This window comes from Ctenocephalides felis, unplaced genomic scaffold (genome assembly GCF_003426905.1).
Source record: "Ctenocephalides felis isolate EL2017-DRISC unplaced genomic scaffold, ASM342690v1 CF-g0.4_SCAFFOLD_01886, whole genome shotgun sequence".
Lineage (NCBI taxonomy): Eukaryota > Metazoa > Arthropoda > Insecta > Siphonaptera > Pulicidae > Ctenocephalides > Ctenocephalides felis.
Genome location: NW_020538040.1, coordinates 14,999,013 through 15,016,536, shown reverse-complemented (window position 1 = coordinate 15,016,536; position 17,524 = coordinate 14,999,013). Strand labels below are relative to the sequence as shown.

The 17,524-nt window shown below is 29.7% G+C and overlaps 1 protein-coding gene across 1 annotated transcript in view; it reads left to right on the top strand.

The window, feature by feature from the left end:
• The window catches only part of LOC113378664 (UNC93-like protein), a 58,953-nt gene that overhangs the window by 37,515 nt on the left and 3,914 nt on the right, over positions 1-17,524 (top strand). Inside the window, exons 2-6 of the mRNA XM_026619220.1 lie at positions 10,892-11,503; positions 11,574-11,782; positions 12,052-12,274; positions 12,507-12,672; positions 12,997-13,264. Coding sequence (XP_026475005.1) covers positions 11,013-11,503; positions 11,574-11,782; positions 12,052-12,274; positions 12,507-12,672; positions 12,997-13,264 — 1,357 coding nt within the window. The 5' untranslated portion in view covers positions 10,892-11,012. The remainder of the gene's footprint in view (positions 1-10,891; positions 11,504-11,573; positions 11,783-12,051; positions 12,275-12,506; positions 12,673-12,996; positions 13,265-17,524) is intronic.

Below are 17,524 nucleotides of genomic sequence, written 5' to 3'. Positions count from 1 at the left end.
TCCATGCGCCCGAAAAAGTGGACGAAAAGTGCGGACACAGAAGACACACACACATCAATTTTTTCTAAGGTATTCCAAAATGTTCAGAAACCTCTAAAACGTAAAAATATGCAAAAATGTTCATTTTCAATTTTCGACCCATTACTATAACTTACTTTACGAGACTAGGTGTAAGTAGCATTTCGCCTAAGGCTAGTTGCATGAACATCCCGTGCAAATAATCTATAGAATCAATTAAAATTCAGATTTTGCTTTTTATATTGCAAACTATACGAAAATGACATACAAAAGCAGTTAGTATCAAATTTACTCTCTACCTAAATTTATTTTCGATGAGAAGATACGCATTTAATTCGACATGCCTAAAATCAATTCATCTTTTACCAACCTGTAATTAATCAATATCTCTATATTTTCACTAAAGTCCACGTGGATTTGGAAAACTATTAATAAACATTCGAGGTGTTTGTACTATTTCCTATAAAAGCTGTTAGGAAAGAATTTGTGGACATGTCACAATTTATTAAACTTGACGAATTAATGAGAACGCTAATATGATGAACGATTCATAATTGATGAGTTGGCCGTTCACATAAGTTGTATTCTCACAAAATGTAAGCAATTCGAATTTATTCGATATTAAAAGATCTAGATTAGATGTGTTTACTATGGTAATAAATTTATTTATTTAATCATGAACTGCTGTCGTAGAAATATATTACAAAATTCAGTAAAACATAAAACAAAAATTATAAATTAACTCAATGAATAATAATCGAAAATTATTTTTTTTGCATATCTTTAAGTTTCAGGGGTTTTTGGACATTTTGGCATACCTTAGAAAAAATTGATGTATTTATGTATATGCGTATGTTTGTATACAATTTTTCGTCCGCGATATCAGGAGCACGGATCAACCAATTTATTTGACATGATTCAAAAAAAACATTTGATTCGTACTGACGAGGAGACGTGATGATTAGTTTTTGGTAAAGACAGATCCAGACGTTTCGGAAATACAAAGCAGAAATGGCAAAAAAAACCAGTACTTGAGAAAACAGCATATCAGCACAACTCAATCTTATATTTGGGCGCGACCGATTAGAGTGATTCGACAAAGCATATTGCTTGTGTCGACGGTGTAAAGAAATGATGAGTTTCTGTTTGGTATGTTTTCGTTCTTGTAGATAAATATACGTAAAGATCGTCGCCCAAATATAAGCAATTATATTAATGGACCGATTCTGCCGCATAACAGACAAATGGTATGGCAAGGCTATGTTATGAAGAACTTTCCATACAATTTTTTTCTAAATATTGACAAAAGCCATGTGGATGCTATACAGTCAGGAGTCAAAATTTTAGAGCAAATGGCCAAAAATTGAAAAAATTAAAAAAAAACGACAAAATTTTCGATCTAGCAATTCTTTTGCATGATAATTAAAATCTGTTAATAAAACCTAATAAATTGAACGTAAATAAAAACTAGCGCAAGTCAATTCTAAACGAGAACCAATTCAAAAATAAACTCAAATATAATTTGCATTTGTAGAGTAATAAAACTAATGAATAAATCAACATAAAGCATAATTTAGATATAAATAAAATAATTAGCGATTTATAAATAGATACAAATATCAACTATAAACTACTAATTGTTAAGCAAAGACAATACATAAATAAATAAATAAATAAAAATGAATCATATATTGACTGTAAATAAAATTACAACCAAGCTTACACCAAACTTTCAAAATTCCACTATCCAAATGACTAATTTATTCTCTTCCTGTTCCTGATTCATATTTTGACAAGTAATATGCGCAATCGTATCAGAATTTGGATATGAAATGATATGACGTACTAAATTTGAAACAAAACAATTCGTTCGATATAACTATACAATCGGATCGATGCTTTAATTAAATATTAAAAACATCAAGGCCGAATTTCCAGAACTGACCAGACGATATTTGAAAAAATATTATTATTCATTATTGGAAAAAATTACACCGAAACAATAATAACATAGGTGGAATGGTTAGAGCAGGTGTAGTCGACGGAACTGGATTCAGAAAAATTCCATCATATGATTAATCGTGATTTTAATTTAAACTGTTATGTAAGCATTAACTAAGTCATTACACCTCGGATTAATAGATTATTAATGTGCTCTTTGTATTATTTTTTATAAACGCTATTAGAATAGATTATGGGTTACATGGGTTACTGCATGTTGTTTTCACTTCGATCCAAATTTTCAAGTAATCACTTCTACTTGATATCAGGTTGCATGTAACGCAGGATTTGAACTCAGAACCTTGTGTTTATAAAACCGAGGCTCTTACCACTTCTTGTATAATGATCAATTTAAGGTCTCGTAAACTAAACAACAGTACTCACAACCAAAAAAATAACAACAAAAAATACTTTTGTTATGGAATTTCAAACATTGCCTTTTTTTCTCCTGATAGCAACGTCGTAAGAATCAAGGTAATGGCTGCTTATACATTTCTTTCCTCTACTATCAAATATTGTTAAAAATCCATAACTTCACTTGTTTTTGAGATATCGGTGGAGAGCCTTTTTACCCGCGGACCTTTAAGACTTGCTCTACCCTTTGTTATACAGATTATTATAGAAAATATAGATTATTTTAAAGTAACTTTTATAGGTTTCTTATTAAAATCGATTATAAAAAAATTGACTAAAATAATTACCAGATTGACTTTTCCTTTTCGCTCATTCAAGGAGCAAAAGCTATTTGATGTTCAATATTTACCATTTTTCGGTATATAAATATGACTATATTGATCCATTATTTTTCGATTTGGCCACCTCTGCTCGTAATGTTATTAAAAATGATTTGGCGTTTATTTTGAGAACTGCAGATGGATGGAATACTTAAACACGCACACAATTAGATGATTGGCATAATGACAGTTATCATTTTATTGCAAATTTACATGACCGGCTATCTGAATGAAAGACATTTCAAATTTAACAGAACTGTACTTTGCTATTAGTTTTATTTCTTTTATTAGCAGAATCATAAAATAATTTTATGCATCTCTTGTAACAGATAAGATCTATATACATGATTAATTAACATACTTAGTTTAATCTGAATTAGATCAATTGAACGCTGTTTTGCTAAATGATTCTTGATTATTTCTATGGCTTTATCAATAGCATTTTAAGTAATGGGATTATGAATTAGAAAGTGCTTCAATCGTGAGACTCCATTAATATCATTTGAAATTTGAAAAAATATGACCATTTTTGGCTTCTTATATGACTTTAATATTATAAAAGGTCCGTTTTGACTATCAACTCTGTTATAAAACAAAATCCCAGACGATTCAACCTGAGATTGTAAGATTGAAAAGAGTTAAACCCAAGTAAAAACTCGCTTTTCTCTCTAACATTATTTTTTTCGTAACATACATTTACACTCAAAATACCTAGAAAAATAAGCCAAAATTATCAATTCCCAGCTAGACAATTCATCTTCAAAATATTTAAAATATTGTCTATTATTTCTTAAAATATTGTCATTTTTAAAATATTGTCTGTCTGTCAGTCCATTAATCACTTGAGGTTTTTAGGGGGAGGAGGGTTTGACAAAAAATCACAAACTATTATGTGGGGGAGGGAGGGGTGTAGTAAGATATCACTCGCATTTATTTTTTACCTGATTTTTTTTTAAATCCAAATATTTTCAAAAAAATCAAATATTTACAATTTTTCTCGTAACTAAAAATACAAGTAATGTTTGGTAGGGCAGGGGAATAATTTTGAATATCACCGCAAATCACCAAAAAGAGGGGGTCCAAAAATCCTTAAAAAATCGATCACGTGATTAATGGACGCCTCCAAATAGGTTCCTTTTAAGAGCTCACAAAATAAAAATGTTTGGAAATTGTTAAAACCAGTTTATGTTTTTATAATACATAAAAGTTTACGTATTTATAATACATGTATTTATATAACTTTTCGATTCGATTACTAAAATAACTATTACAAAATAGAGATTTGCAGTAAGACAGTGAAAATTCAGGGTTTTATATTTTTTTATCTACGGATTATAAAAAAATCAATTGAAACAAATTGGTCCAAAACAAACCAAAAATCTTAGGGATGACCAACCCTTAGCATCAGTATAATCAAAAAATAATTTTATTATCCCGAATTCGAGACTGTGTCTATTCATATTTTCATAGACGGAAGTAATTTGAATTAATAACAATATTCAACGAACATGAGATTTAAGTCATAAACCACGTTGTACTGTATATTTGTGATTCCACAAAAAGTGCCTCAAGACAATTAAATTAATGAAATAATGTTATAATTGATGGGACTATTCCAACATAGTATGAAAGACTTGTCATTAAACAGTCTACAAAAAATTGGATCTCATTTTATAGATGACAATTTAAAGAATAACATTTGTTTTTTAGCAAAAAACTTGTGTTGCTCTATACAATGACAAACTTGACGAAAATCATTTGTCACATTGAATCTTTGTAAGTTCATTTTTCATTAGGGAAGACTGGGTACGGTAGTGCCAACTGTTTTTTGGATCAGCAATAATTTTGGTATTTATCAGTTAGCTGGGAGAAAAGTAAAATAAATAGTTATTTAGACATTTGTCTACGTAAAAATACTGAAATACTGTCATTAAATACGATGGATTCGTCATAAAATCAAATCATACAGGAAAATAGCGAATAAACACCAGAATGGTCTATAACGAATTTTATTGTCATTCTAGGCACCATAAATATTTGGGCAAAGCTTACGAATAAATATAACAATATTTTTAAACAAAGTTAACAAGAGTTCTTTGAGAAATTTTTTATTGTTCTTGTATTGAATTTTTTTTCCTTTGTCTTTCGTAACTTGCCTTAGTTAAGTTAGATTTTTATTTATCTTCACCCAAAAAGGGCAACAAATACATGTCACAACCGTACCCTTAAAAAATTGTCACAACCGTACCCAACGCACACTTATGAAAACAATTCATCATTATGACTGAGCTAAATTATTTAAGGAAAAACTAATTGCAGGCAAATAACTGCAAATGTTCAACTTACAGCCAAATAACAAACAAAGTATTATAATATTTTATATTTGACTTCGTATGTCGTAGCACTGTGCTACGACCGTAGCGTCAACTACATGAAAATAAAAATTTACCTAACATTATAAATATAAACTAATATGTAACTATCAAATAAATTTCATACATAACTATCAGTTGTTTATGCATGTGCATACAACATATCATTTTCGTACTTATTGGGGAAATGTTCATCGTTCGAAACAACAGAATTAAAAGCTGTATAATAACACAGTTTACAATCCTTGTCCTTGGTTAAACTTTATGGTATTTTGAACACGTCTCCAATTGCTCGAATATTCTGACAATATTATTAAAAACGTGTCTAATCAATATATTTGTTGCAAAAGACGGAAATCGTCTACAGTATATCATTATTAACCATTACGTTTTATAGAACACGCGAATGCTGGAACACAATATCAAAGTTCAACGTCTGTTTATTATTGTTATAGAATTTTATATAAAAAAAATATTGTACGGTTAAGTCAAAGTCGGTATTGTACACTGAAGGTGTTCGGTTCTCTATTAAAAAATATTTGGATTAAATAATAATTGATTTAATATTTTAATCATTAACCAATCGATATACGTGTGATTTACTGTGAAAGTTCTATTAAGAGAAGACTTCTGTTCACAGTTATGGATTGAGATTTTAATAATATCAATTTTTAATTACCACGAGTAATTTAAATATTGCCTGCGTTATTAAATTATTTGCTTGAAAATTAGGTAAAACCAGATAATCAAAAATGCTATCTTTTAAAATAAAATTCATAGTTTACTATGATGATAGTTTATGAACGCTTTCTGATAACAAAAATTATAAATTATTTATAACATTCCAAACAACTCTCTATCAATAAACATTTAAGTTACACAACCAAAAATAAATAAAAGGATATAATTTCTACAAATAGAAAAAATATTAACGTAACACAGTATAACTGATCATTTTTTAACTAATGTAGAGGAAAGTAGAGATTGTGAACAAGGAACTATTCCTCAATATAAAGTGCATAATAAATTAAATATGCTTATCTAATTTATTCTTAAAAATGATAAGAAGGTAGGTCCTAATCACTAATTGTCTTAATCACAAATATTAGGTCTGTCTCTTTGTATCTTTTCGCACAAATCTCAAACATGATATACTCAGTTTTCTCTACTAGTCTATACAAATACTCTTTCGTGGATTTTTGGTTTTATATTAATAATACAGTTTTTTCTCTATTTTTAAACTTTTCGTAAATTTTATCTCTATAACCACATTTTGAAAAATAAAACATTTATAAATTTCTAAGAGCTATATTAATAATAAATATAACTCTGTAGTTTAAAATTTTATTCTACAAGAAATCAAAATAGAAAAGATCTGATTTTAATTTTTTATAAATGAGATATAATGATATATATATATATATATATATATATATATATATATATATATATATATATATAGTTACATTACTACATAATCATTTGCAAACAATCTATACATTGAAGTATCTTAATTAAAACAACAACAAGACAATATAACTAAAAATTTAATTTTAAAATACACCATGACCAATTGACCAATTGACCATTTGATCACATGGTCTATAAAAGTAAGATAATCTAGGTGTAAGTGAGATTTTGCCTTAAGACAAGTTGCAGAAACCTTTCGATATCACTAAATAATCGACTTAATAAGATTTGAGAAACAACCAATTTCAAAATTGTGGCTTATATATATTGTGATCTAAATTTTGATGATTTTTTATAATTAAACTACTTTTCGTAGACTTATGACAATAGTACATAGTACATTTGTTAGAACCATATACCCGATCTTCATGCAAAGTTTTCTCAAAATCATGAACGAAGAATTTAATAATTTATCACTAACCAGTCAGATTTCGAAGTTTTAGTTTTTTTGGCTTTACAAATCGGTTCAAGACTGTTTCAGGATAATTTTGCACTTCTCTACTAATTATACAGAAACTGCTTGGCCGATCGTCTCACAAAACTAACCAACGGGAGTCCTTATTGTGTTTCATCAAATGGGTTTGACACTTTTGAAATCGGAGCATCCGTTTTTGAGAAAACGTGTTCGACAAATCAAACTTTAGCTTTTTGACTCGAAATGTCGAGGTGTTTCTGGTGCAAACATAAACTTCTCCTTCGGGAATAAAACACAACATACACTCACACATATTATTTTTCTAACTTTGGTCTCAAACGATTCAGAATGACTCAAAATGTGTAGGTGTTTCTGGCAAAAACGTAAACTTCTCCTTCGGGAATCAAATACAATTTAGTCATCACCAAGAAGTTATTCGAAATTATTTTCTACCAAAACTATCCCTTATTACCCGGCTGTCCCCTGCCCAGAACTAGCGCCGAGCTGTTCTTGTAGCTATCAATCATTAATAAGTGACATCCGTTCGCCATTTTACCTTTATATTAGAATTAGATAGATCTCGTGAATCGTGAATCGGACACGAAATGACTCGTGACTGAAAATCATATACACGACTCGAGCAGGAAGCGGACATACGACAAAATAACGCATTAATGGGAAATATCAGGAGGAAAACGTGTTTAACATTTTATAATTAGTAAAGTTTATTATTTCTGAGCACTATATACAATTCGAAAAATATCTTTGTATAGAATATTTCCGCAGATTGCAAAATACTGATTTCCCTCAGATTAAATGTTGCACCTATGAAGATATGGAACACTATATACGTACGCATTCGCCCGGCCAATTTTTCAAAACTATAATTAATTTTTATAATTGAACCACTTTCCATAGGCCTATAATATTTTCAGGTGTTCACTTTTATAATCAACTATATGACCATGCAAAGTTTCATCAAAATCCCAGAAGAGTAAACCTGAAGTACTCATTGTTAAAACCGACGAGATGCTCAATGCTCTGAAGCTTATAGATTTTTTTTTATCAATTTTTAATCTAAATTTTATTTGTAATCAAAAACACACACACCTTTCAATGTATTTTTGCAATATACATCAATCATTATTACAAGTATCTAATAATTGTTTTCCGAAGAGAAAGAACAACTGTTGAGATACCTTCTAATAAATCTAGATAGTAGAAAATACATCAAATGTACAGAACTCATATAATGTATAGAGCTGACAATATTTCTGATTGCAGTTCAAGTAAATAATAAAAATATCAATAATAATCCAAATAAATTATGAATAATAATCAAAAATTATAAACCAATATATACAATCCAGGAAAATCCGTTAAGCACATCATCTTGGCTAGAATTTCATGTAATTGCCAATTGTCTATGTACTAGTTGCTATAAATATTAGTAGAAGATGATAATTCAAAATAAATACTATGACGTTATTCCATAAAAATAATTATAATTATTTGACACTCCATCGATAAATTACAGCAATGCAACAAAAAATAAGATATATAATCTCGACATATAAAAGTATGTCAAAACTATTAAAATCTGATTTTTATTCAAAATTATTATTCAATCAATTTAAAGATAGATATTTCCAATGATTAATATAGTTGGTACAATAATATTTTAGGGTCCTAACCTAAATGACGTTATCCTAAACAACTAATCTCCATTGGAATTTTAAAATAGTGGAATTTTTAAGGTCATTCTATTGTCTTATAACGCTCTAATATTAGATTACCCATATTTTTTTTTATAAATCACTATCTCATATATAATGTTTTATTCAATTGAAAAATATTATCCATCTAATTAATCTTATATCTATCTAATGCATCCAATACATTTCAGTGCAAAAAAATTAGTAAAACAATTATTCGAATATCTGCCCCAAAATTCATTAAATATTTAGTCATCTAAGCAAACCACGCCACCCCCAAAAAATTGCTTTTGCAAGATGATAAATTGTTTAAATATTAAGGATTCATAAATAATGCAGAATACTGCTTTCATCATTTTGAATTTATCAACAAAACAGTTTATATCGTAAATTATACAGAAATTCTAGACACCCCTTTAAAATCGGTGTTCCATGGCGTACCGTTTAAGCGCAGTGCCTTGTGTGAACAAGGTCATGAGCTAGAACCCCTGCTCCAGATAACCTGATATCATGCAGCAGTAATATCAATTTTCACTTTAACATACATATCAAAAATATATTTCCAATTGAAAATAGCTAATTTCGGGCACTGCGGTGTGAAATGGCAATGGAATCGAGTTGGAGTTTAAATTAACTCACAAACCTGCCCTAATGCAATTACCCATTATTTTATTACAGTTATAATTGATTTTTGTAAACTACTTGCTCATATATGTAAATTTGAAATATTAAATAGAAACAAACATATTAAGATCAAATTTGTATTCTATAAAAGTTAAGCACTAAAAACTCTCATAATTTTTTAAAAGAAAATTTCATAACATCTCTGCTACCACTGACGACTAGTTCCCTTACCTCATGTTGACTTCATAGGAGTATCTAGATGTTCTGTAATTTACATTATAAACTATTCCGTCCATAAATTGAAAATTAATAAGCAGTATTCTGCATAAATAGCAAATCAATAACATCAAATAATTAATCATATTGCAAAATAAATACTTCGTACCAAGACGAAAAGTTTCAGTCTTCATAACCAATTCTTCAACTTTGAAATTATCGATCTTGAGCCTTCGTCGCGTCGCCCGACATAGACCTTGATGCAATAATTGTTCATAAATTTTCATCAATAATTAACTGTGAGTAATGTCGTTACGAATTAAATTTTCATAGTGTACGTTTAGCTCTACGATGTTATATTGATACTAATAATAACTTTTTTTATTAACTATTCACCCTCCGATATGAATAAACCTATAATAGGTATCACCTAGGGATTAGTTCCGAATTGACACTTGAGATAGAAGGAATGGATATAGAAAATGAATATGAAAATGTTAAGAATATATTTTTGATTAACAAGTGAAGAAGTGAATGTTTACAGTTATAATAAAATAATTACAATTGTAATTAATAATATATTTAGTTAACTCAAAAATCAGTTTAAGAAGTGTATATGTCTGATTTCATGGTATGTAAATTTATGCCTTATAAAAATGAAGTGCTAACAAAAAACTTTTAATCCAAATCAAAATTTAATTTTAGAATTTTCATTACGACCAGAAACCTCTAACGTTATACCAAGTTTTATTGAAACCCCAAAAATTAACAATCAATAATAAATATATGGCCAGAACAATCTCTGCCAAAAACAAATCAGCACGATTGCCAAATAATATCTTACGAATAGTTTTTGAATTTTTAATATCAGTGGACAAACAATTTTGCACTTTTCTACAAATTCTAAGGAAATGATTGTCTAGAAAAAATTTCGAGTGCTGATCAAATTACATCTGATTTTTGAAATCGGTGCAGTCGTTTTTGAGAAAACGTCGATCATAAAAAGAGGCTGTTATAAACATACATATACTTCCTCCAATTTTTGTGTCAAACGATTCAGAATGACTCTTGGCGTTACTCCAGGAAAGCACAAAATTAGCAATAAACTTCTAAACATCTTCTCCTTCAGAAAATTAATAAATATAATTAAATTAATTAAAAGCAATGTTGATGATGTAGAAACATCTGAAAGCATACTAATAGTTTGAACAGTAATAAATAAAATAATGTGTTTATTTAAATGAGGATCATTAGAATTTAGTTTTTAATACAATTCTGCTTTCATTGTTTTTTTCCTAATAATAATTATCATTTATATTTTTCCAGTTCTATTCAATTCGAGCGCGCACCCCAACGCCGTCGTTTCTTCAGCGACTTCGGTCTTCCTACAGCCAACGGTTGGCACACAAACAGTCAAAAAAACTTTCAGCAAAACCGACGCAGAACCATGACTGCATCTTCCCCTTCGAGTGGTGACCACCGGTCCAACTCTTTGGACGCAAATAACAAAGAAACAGTTTACACAGTAAACGTTTCCAGTGGATACAATAATGATGCCTTCAACGCTGATGGTGATGATCCAATCGCCAAAGAGAAGAAACAACATCATCCCAAAGAAATCTCTGATGAGGAAGCAATTGCAACTGGTAAAGTCAAATTGTCGAGGAACGAAAAGTGGAGAATTTTGAAGAATGTTTCAGCAGTATCTTGTGCCTTCATGGTGCAATTCACAGCCTTCCAAGGAACAGCTAATTTGCAGAGTTCCATTAATGCCAAAGATGGTTTGGGGACGGTCTCATTGAGTGCTATCTATGCTGCACTTGTTTTGAGTTGCATGTTCTTGCCGACGCTGATTATTAAAAGACTTACTGTTAAATGGACGCTTTGTTTGTCTATGTTATGCTATGCACCTTACATTGCTTCACAGTTTTATCCCAGGTAAAGATAACTATATATTTTTGTAACTATTATGTTATAAGAATGTCTCTCATTTAACTTCTTTTTATAGATTTTACACCTTGGTCCCTGCCGGTATCCTTCTTGGTTTAGGAGCTGCACCTATGTGGGCGTCAAAAGCTACGTATTTAACAACCGTAGGAGGTGTATATGCAAAATTGACTGATCAACCTGTTGATGCTATTGTCGTACGATTCTTTGGATTCTTCTTCCTTGCCTGGCAAACAGCTGAATTATGGGGAAATCTCATCTCCAGTTTGGGTAAAAAAAAATGAAATAAAAATTCAAACAAAATATAGCAAAAATGTAAACGCGGAAACCATTAATGCCTTCGTTGAGAAGAATATGAGTTTTATACAATTTAGTGACATGTTGTTCGTAAATTTTATTTCAGCTGAATAGGTTATTATCATTCAAAGATTAGGCCTACACAGCTGTTACTGAGCATGAACACCACGTCCGCTTTACTATAAAAATATACAATTTTTATTAACTCATTACAAAAAATAACGATATAATTCATCTTTCAGTATTATCTTCTGGGCCCCATGGATCTGGAAGCTCAGACAACGAGACTGTTGTATCTGAGGAACATCTTATGCATTGTGGAGCACATTTCTGCATGTCTGGTGGCGGTGGTGAAAACATGGAAAGACCTCCAGACAGTGAAATTTTCGAAATCAGTGCAATCTATTTATCATGTATCGTTGCTGCAGTCATCATGATCGCCACATGCGTAGATTCATTGAAAAGGTAAGATCGAAATTGAAATCATTGTAAACTTGATAGTTGGAAATATAATTTCAATAAACAAAAAATAAATATGTCGTTAATGCAATAAAAAAAAAACTAAATTAGAATTGATGCAAACTTTCACTGTTCGATGCCAGTAACAAAAAGTAATGGAATATTTTCTTATTTATGAATTTTTACTTCAGTGCAACTTACTGAAATCTTTTAATATATATTTTTTATTTTTCAATAGATACGGTGAAAATCGTCGTGGTCACGAATCTGAAAATGAGTTGACACCAATTCAGCTGATCTCTGCCACAGCTTACCAGCTTAAAAAACCCAATCAACAAATGTTGATTCCAATAACTGTTTGGATTGGTATGGAGCAGGCTTTCATTGGTGCTGATTTCACCCAGGTCAGTTAAAATATCATAAATATCCATGATTAATCATAATTCATGATAAATGATCAATGCAAACAACCTAGAATTTTATCCATTTTAAGATTTTTTCGAGAATCTATGATTTCCACTGGGAGTATTTGAATTATATGCTCAGTGTAATTACCAGTTTAAGATGTTCTTAAGACATTACATCATATTCGATATTAAATACTTCCAATTTTCATAAGTTTTGATACAAAACCTATCCTTGCCAAACAAGATTTTAGAAACTTTGTAAAAATTTCATTATATACCATGATACTCAATTATATATTTCAAATATAATTTATCTTACAGGCCTATGTTTCCTGTGCTTTGGGTATCAGTCAAATTGGATACGTCATGATTTGCTTTGGAGTAGTCAACGCAATTTGTTCAGTCGTTTTTGGCTCTATCATGAAGTTCATCGGTCGCCAAATTATCATCACTTTCGGATTCTTCCTGCACATGGGCCTGATGATCGGATTGTTATTCTGGAGACCAAGCCCTGATGATAAAATGATGTTCTTTGTCATGGCTGGACTTTGGGGAGTTGGCGATGCAGTTTGGCAGACACAAATCAATGGTAAGAGATGAATATAAATTTATAAATAATATATTTAATCAATCAGAATTCAGATTTGGTTTCTTATATAATTGTGACGATATAATTTCAAAATTTTTACACGATTCATTACTCCAAACTTCAACGATTTTTTTTAAATTAAACTACTTTTCGTTGTCCTATATTTAAGGATGTTTGTTAAGTTCATGACTTCACCTTTACCAAAAGTAAGTCAGCATGATTCTCAACTAATGTCATTCAAATAGTTTTTAAATTCGTGAAATCGGTTAAATTGTGGATAAATCATTTTGCAAATATTTCTACTAAAGAAACTGCTAGACTGATCGTTGCAAAAAACTAATCAACTAATCAATTTTCGAGTTTGTAAACTTTTGAGATCAAAGCAGCAGTTTTTAAGAAATTTTCGACAAAATGACAGTATTTGGTCTGATTTTTTACATACACACAAGCATACTTCTTCCAAGTTCGGTCAGGAAGAATTCAGAATTACTTAAAAAGTGGAAGAAACATGAAATTAGCAAATCGGATTTTTGGACGAAAACATAAACTTCTATTTTTTTAAATGCCCTGGGCTAATTGTAAAAATGTAAATGTATAGATAATTCATAGGATCCAGCACGTGCTTTTATAATATCCCATATTACATAACCCAACGGGATAAAAATGACTTACAATATGACTTGGCACAGATATATTTAAAATGCAATTAGTGACAAATTACAATAATCTGTGACGGTTATCTTCACTGTTTACGTGATTGAGCTATTATTCGGTACACACAAATGAATCTTCAATTAAATTATTGTTCAGGGAATAGAATTACATAAAAAAATATGGCGTGCATACAAATTATTCAGCAATTTAGATTTAAATTAATTACATTTGAAAATAGGAGAGTTAATGAATTGAAAATTGACAGAAAATATGCATGTCGGGATATATGCCTAGCATGCAAGAAAATTTATAGTTCGATTGGATAATTGGCAATAATGCACTATTTTGTAAATTGCAATTGATAAGTATTGCTTTTTATAATTTTATTTCTATATTAAATTTTTTTCCGACCTCTCAACAAACAAAATTCATGTAATATGGTATGGTATGAAATTCGTATCTTAATGATATTCAATGATTTCAAAGAATTTTGAAATACAAAATTAAATCTTAAAAAACATAATTTTAACAACGAAGTGCCTTTGCATCTAAAAAAGAATCGGAAACTAGCATTTGTGATGGATTTGTCACAAAATTGATGACAAGTTAACAAGTAAACATTTACCGAACCTATTGCAAAATTGATGGGCCAAAATTCATCAAAAGTTAATTAATTCAAGCTGAAAAAAATATAATCGAATGAGTCATAACTCATTAGGTCGATCGAAGATTGGGTCAAATTTTGAAAAATCTTTTTTTGGCTCATTTAGAGCGCCCCAATGGTGTCCAAATGTATGGCCGAAAATATAACATTACACAATTAATTATATAAATATACAAATGAATATTTGTTTTGTTATTATTATATTCATATAATACTAATACATACATATAATACATACACATTTGCATACGTTTCGTAAGTTGAGGCTGAAAAAAATTGAATATACAAATTAAATCTTTTTATTTGAAATTATTGAATCCAATCTCCAACAAATCTTTAATCAAATCTCTTTTGTTCTTTTCTTAATATGTGGCGCAAGTGGTAACACTTTTATCTTGCAAGGTTCCTAGTTGAAATCTCACTTTGCATAAAATGTGATACCAAGTAGCAGTAATAACCATGTTTACTTTCAAATAATGATCAAAAATATGTTCACAAATAAAATAACCCTTCCGTAAAATTTTAGTCCCAACTCACCATAAAATGTTAAAATATTATCGCAACCAGATATGGCCAACCATTGGATTTACTTTTATTAAAAAAATAATAATAATACAATATAACAACAATTAAGTTATCCAATTACCAACAACCATTAGTACTCCAACACCCATTAGTAAAAATAATCATCATAAAACAACCACCAAAACAGCCTAAAGCATACAATTCCCGGTTCCACGTCGATCTCAAACACGGTCTGCTTGATATCAAGCAGAATGATATCAAGTTTGAACTTGAAGTTATAGATCACAAATAAAACCGCCTTTCGGAGGTACTGTTGCATAAAATAATATACCACGACTAGAATTGGACAACTATTGCCGTTGCCTTCCAAATTAGCCATACATCAGGATATCAAATCAATTACTTAATATCCTCATAATATAGGCAGATCGTAATAAAAAAAACCCTGGATCAAAAACATATTCTAATAATTGATAATTAAATAGATTTACATAATATAAATCTACGTCAAGTTATTCATTACAGACACAGCGTCAAAGTGACTCTTTCCAATATCAATTTATAATTTTCGTAATTTTCGTGATATCGTTTTCCTATCCAATATTTTAATATCGTATGCGGTGATAGATCGCGTTGTAGCGTAAATGATTATTTTGTCGCATCAAATTGCTTCCACTTATCGTGATGTCCGGTCGTCACGCGAATATCATATTGTCATCAAGGACATAACTAATGAGGCTAATTAATTTGCGAAAAATAAAAAATGCACAGAAAAATATTAATTAGACGCAAAAATAATTAATTAATCATATTACCGCTTTTAGACGTAAAAAACGGATCTTGAAAAGCTATGGAAATGTTTTGGATTGGATTTTGTTAGGATCAGCACTTTACTTTTTGTTGCGATCAGTTGCTTTAAGTTCAGAGCTTAATTTATCATAAACTTTTATTCGTTTTTCTTATACTAATATTTGTTCTATTACTGATTTTATAAAACAGCAATGTATATACTTTCTTTTATTTCAATATTTATTTGAAACCGCTATTGATTGATGTGGATAAGCTAGTTGTAACGAAAAAAAATTGGATAAAATAAAAATAATTAAGTATAATATTAATAATGATATATATACTAGCTGACCCGGTAAACGTTATTCAGCCATAAAAAAATCTATCTTTTTTTATTTTTAAAAACAGATTTTCAACATGCTTCCACAATCGAAAGAAAACAATTTTATGTTTCTAGAAAAATTAAATACTACCATATATTTCGAGTCACAGTGTGATCGAAAGTCTTCAATGGGGGTTCAGGGGTTTTATCCACATAAATTATTTAAAAAATTAGAAGAAAAAGCATAAAAATAATATTCAGTGAGTATATAAGACTTGGTTAATGATTACATTCGTGAAACAATATAAAGATATTAATTTGAAAAATTGAAATGATTTACTTTAATTCTGGTGGAAATGGCGCTCATTAAACCATATGATTTAAAAGAAAAAAACTTCGTATATGCTTCTTATTTGTATAATAGCTCACTCATTTTACACGCAAAAAACTTGTAACAGCACTCATTTTAAAGCTTATGTTGAGCACTATAAAACCCGTTTTCCCCGAAATGCATAAAATGTAAAACCTCGACACTAGATGGCTTTTAATACAACAATTAAATCTTGAACAAAATAAAAAACGACTTTGCTCTTTCAAATCTTGCTTAATCTTATTCCTAGAACACTTTATAAAACACCGATTTATTAAGATTTTCATTGACATTATTTTGTTCATTACATGATTTTCGTTAAAATGTATATTTTAGGAGATATTTGCAAAAAAACGAAGAAAAACGCCAAAAATATATGAATCTTCAGTGGCCAGTAACTTGAAAAGTATTAGTTTTTTTGAAAAACTATAAAAGACAATTAGTTCTTCTATCGATTTCCGACGTTATTTTGAAAAAATGTAATTACACAATTGAGAAGGGGTATCATCCCCCCGAAGGGTGATGGCGCAACCCGAATGGTTTTCACTTTTGAACTTGAGGATAAGATAAACCTAATTCCAAAATTTTATTCAATTTGGAGCACAGTAAAAAAATTCAGACCTAAAACGCTCCGTTTACTGCACTACTTTTCAAAGTATCTATAAAACGGTGGCTCTGAGCAAAAAAAGTATTTATGCATTTTTGGTAGATAGTTTTATGCCATACAATATTGTCTCACGTAATTTTGCGATAAAACTGACCATTTAGCTAAAAACTGCAAAAGGATAATTTTTTTTAACATTGACCTTGTGCCATTATTTTAGCTCGCATCGGATCGATGAGGACTTTTGAGATTTTTTTTATAATTGTATTTTAAACCATTTTGCCGAGTTACAACCCATTATGAATTATAGTAACCTTGAATGCGTGAATTGA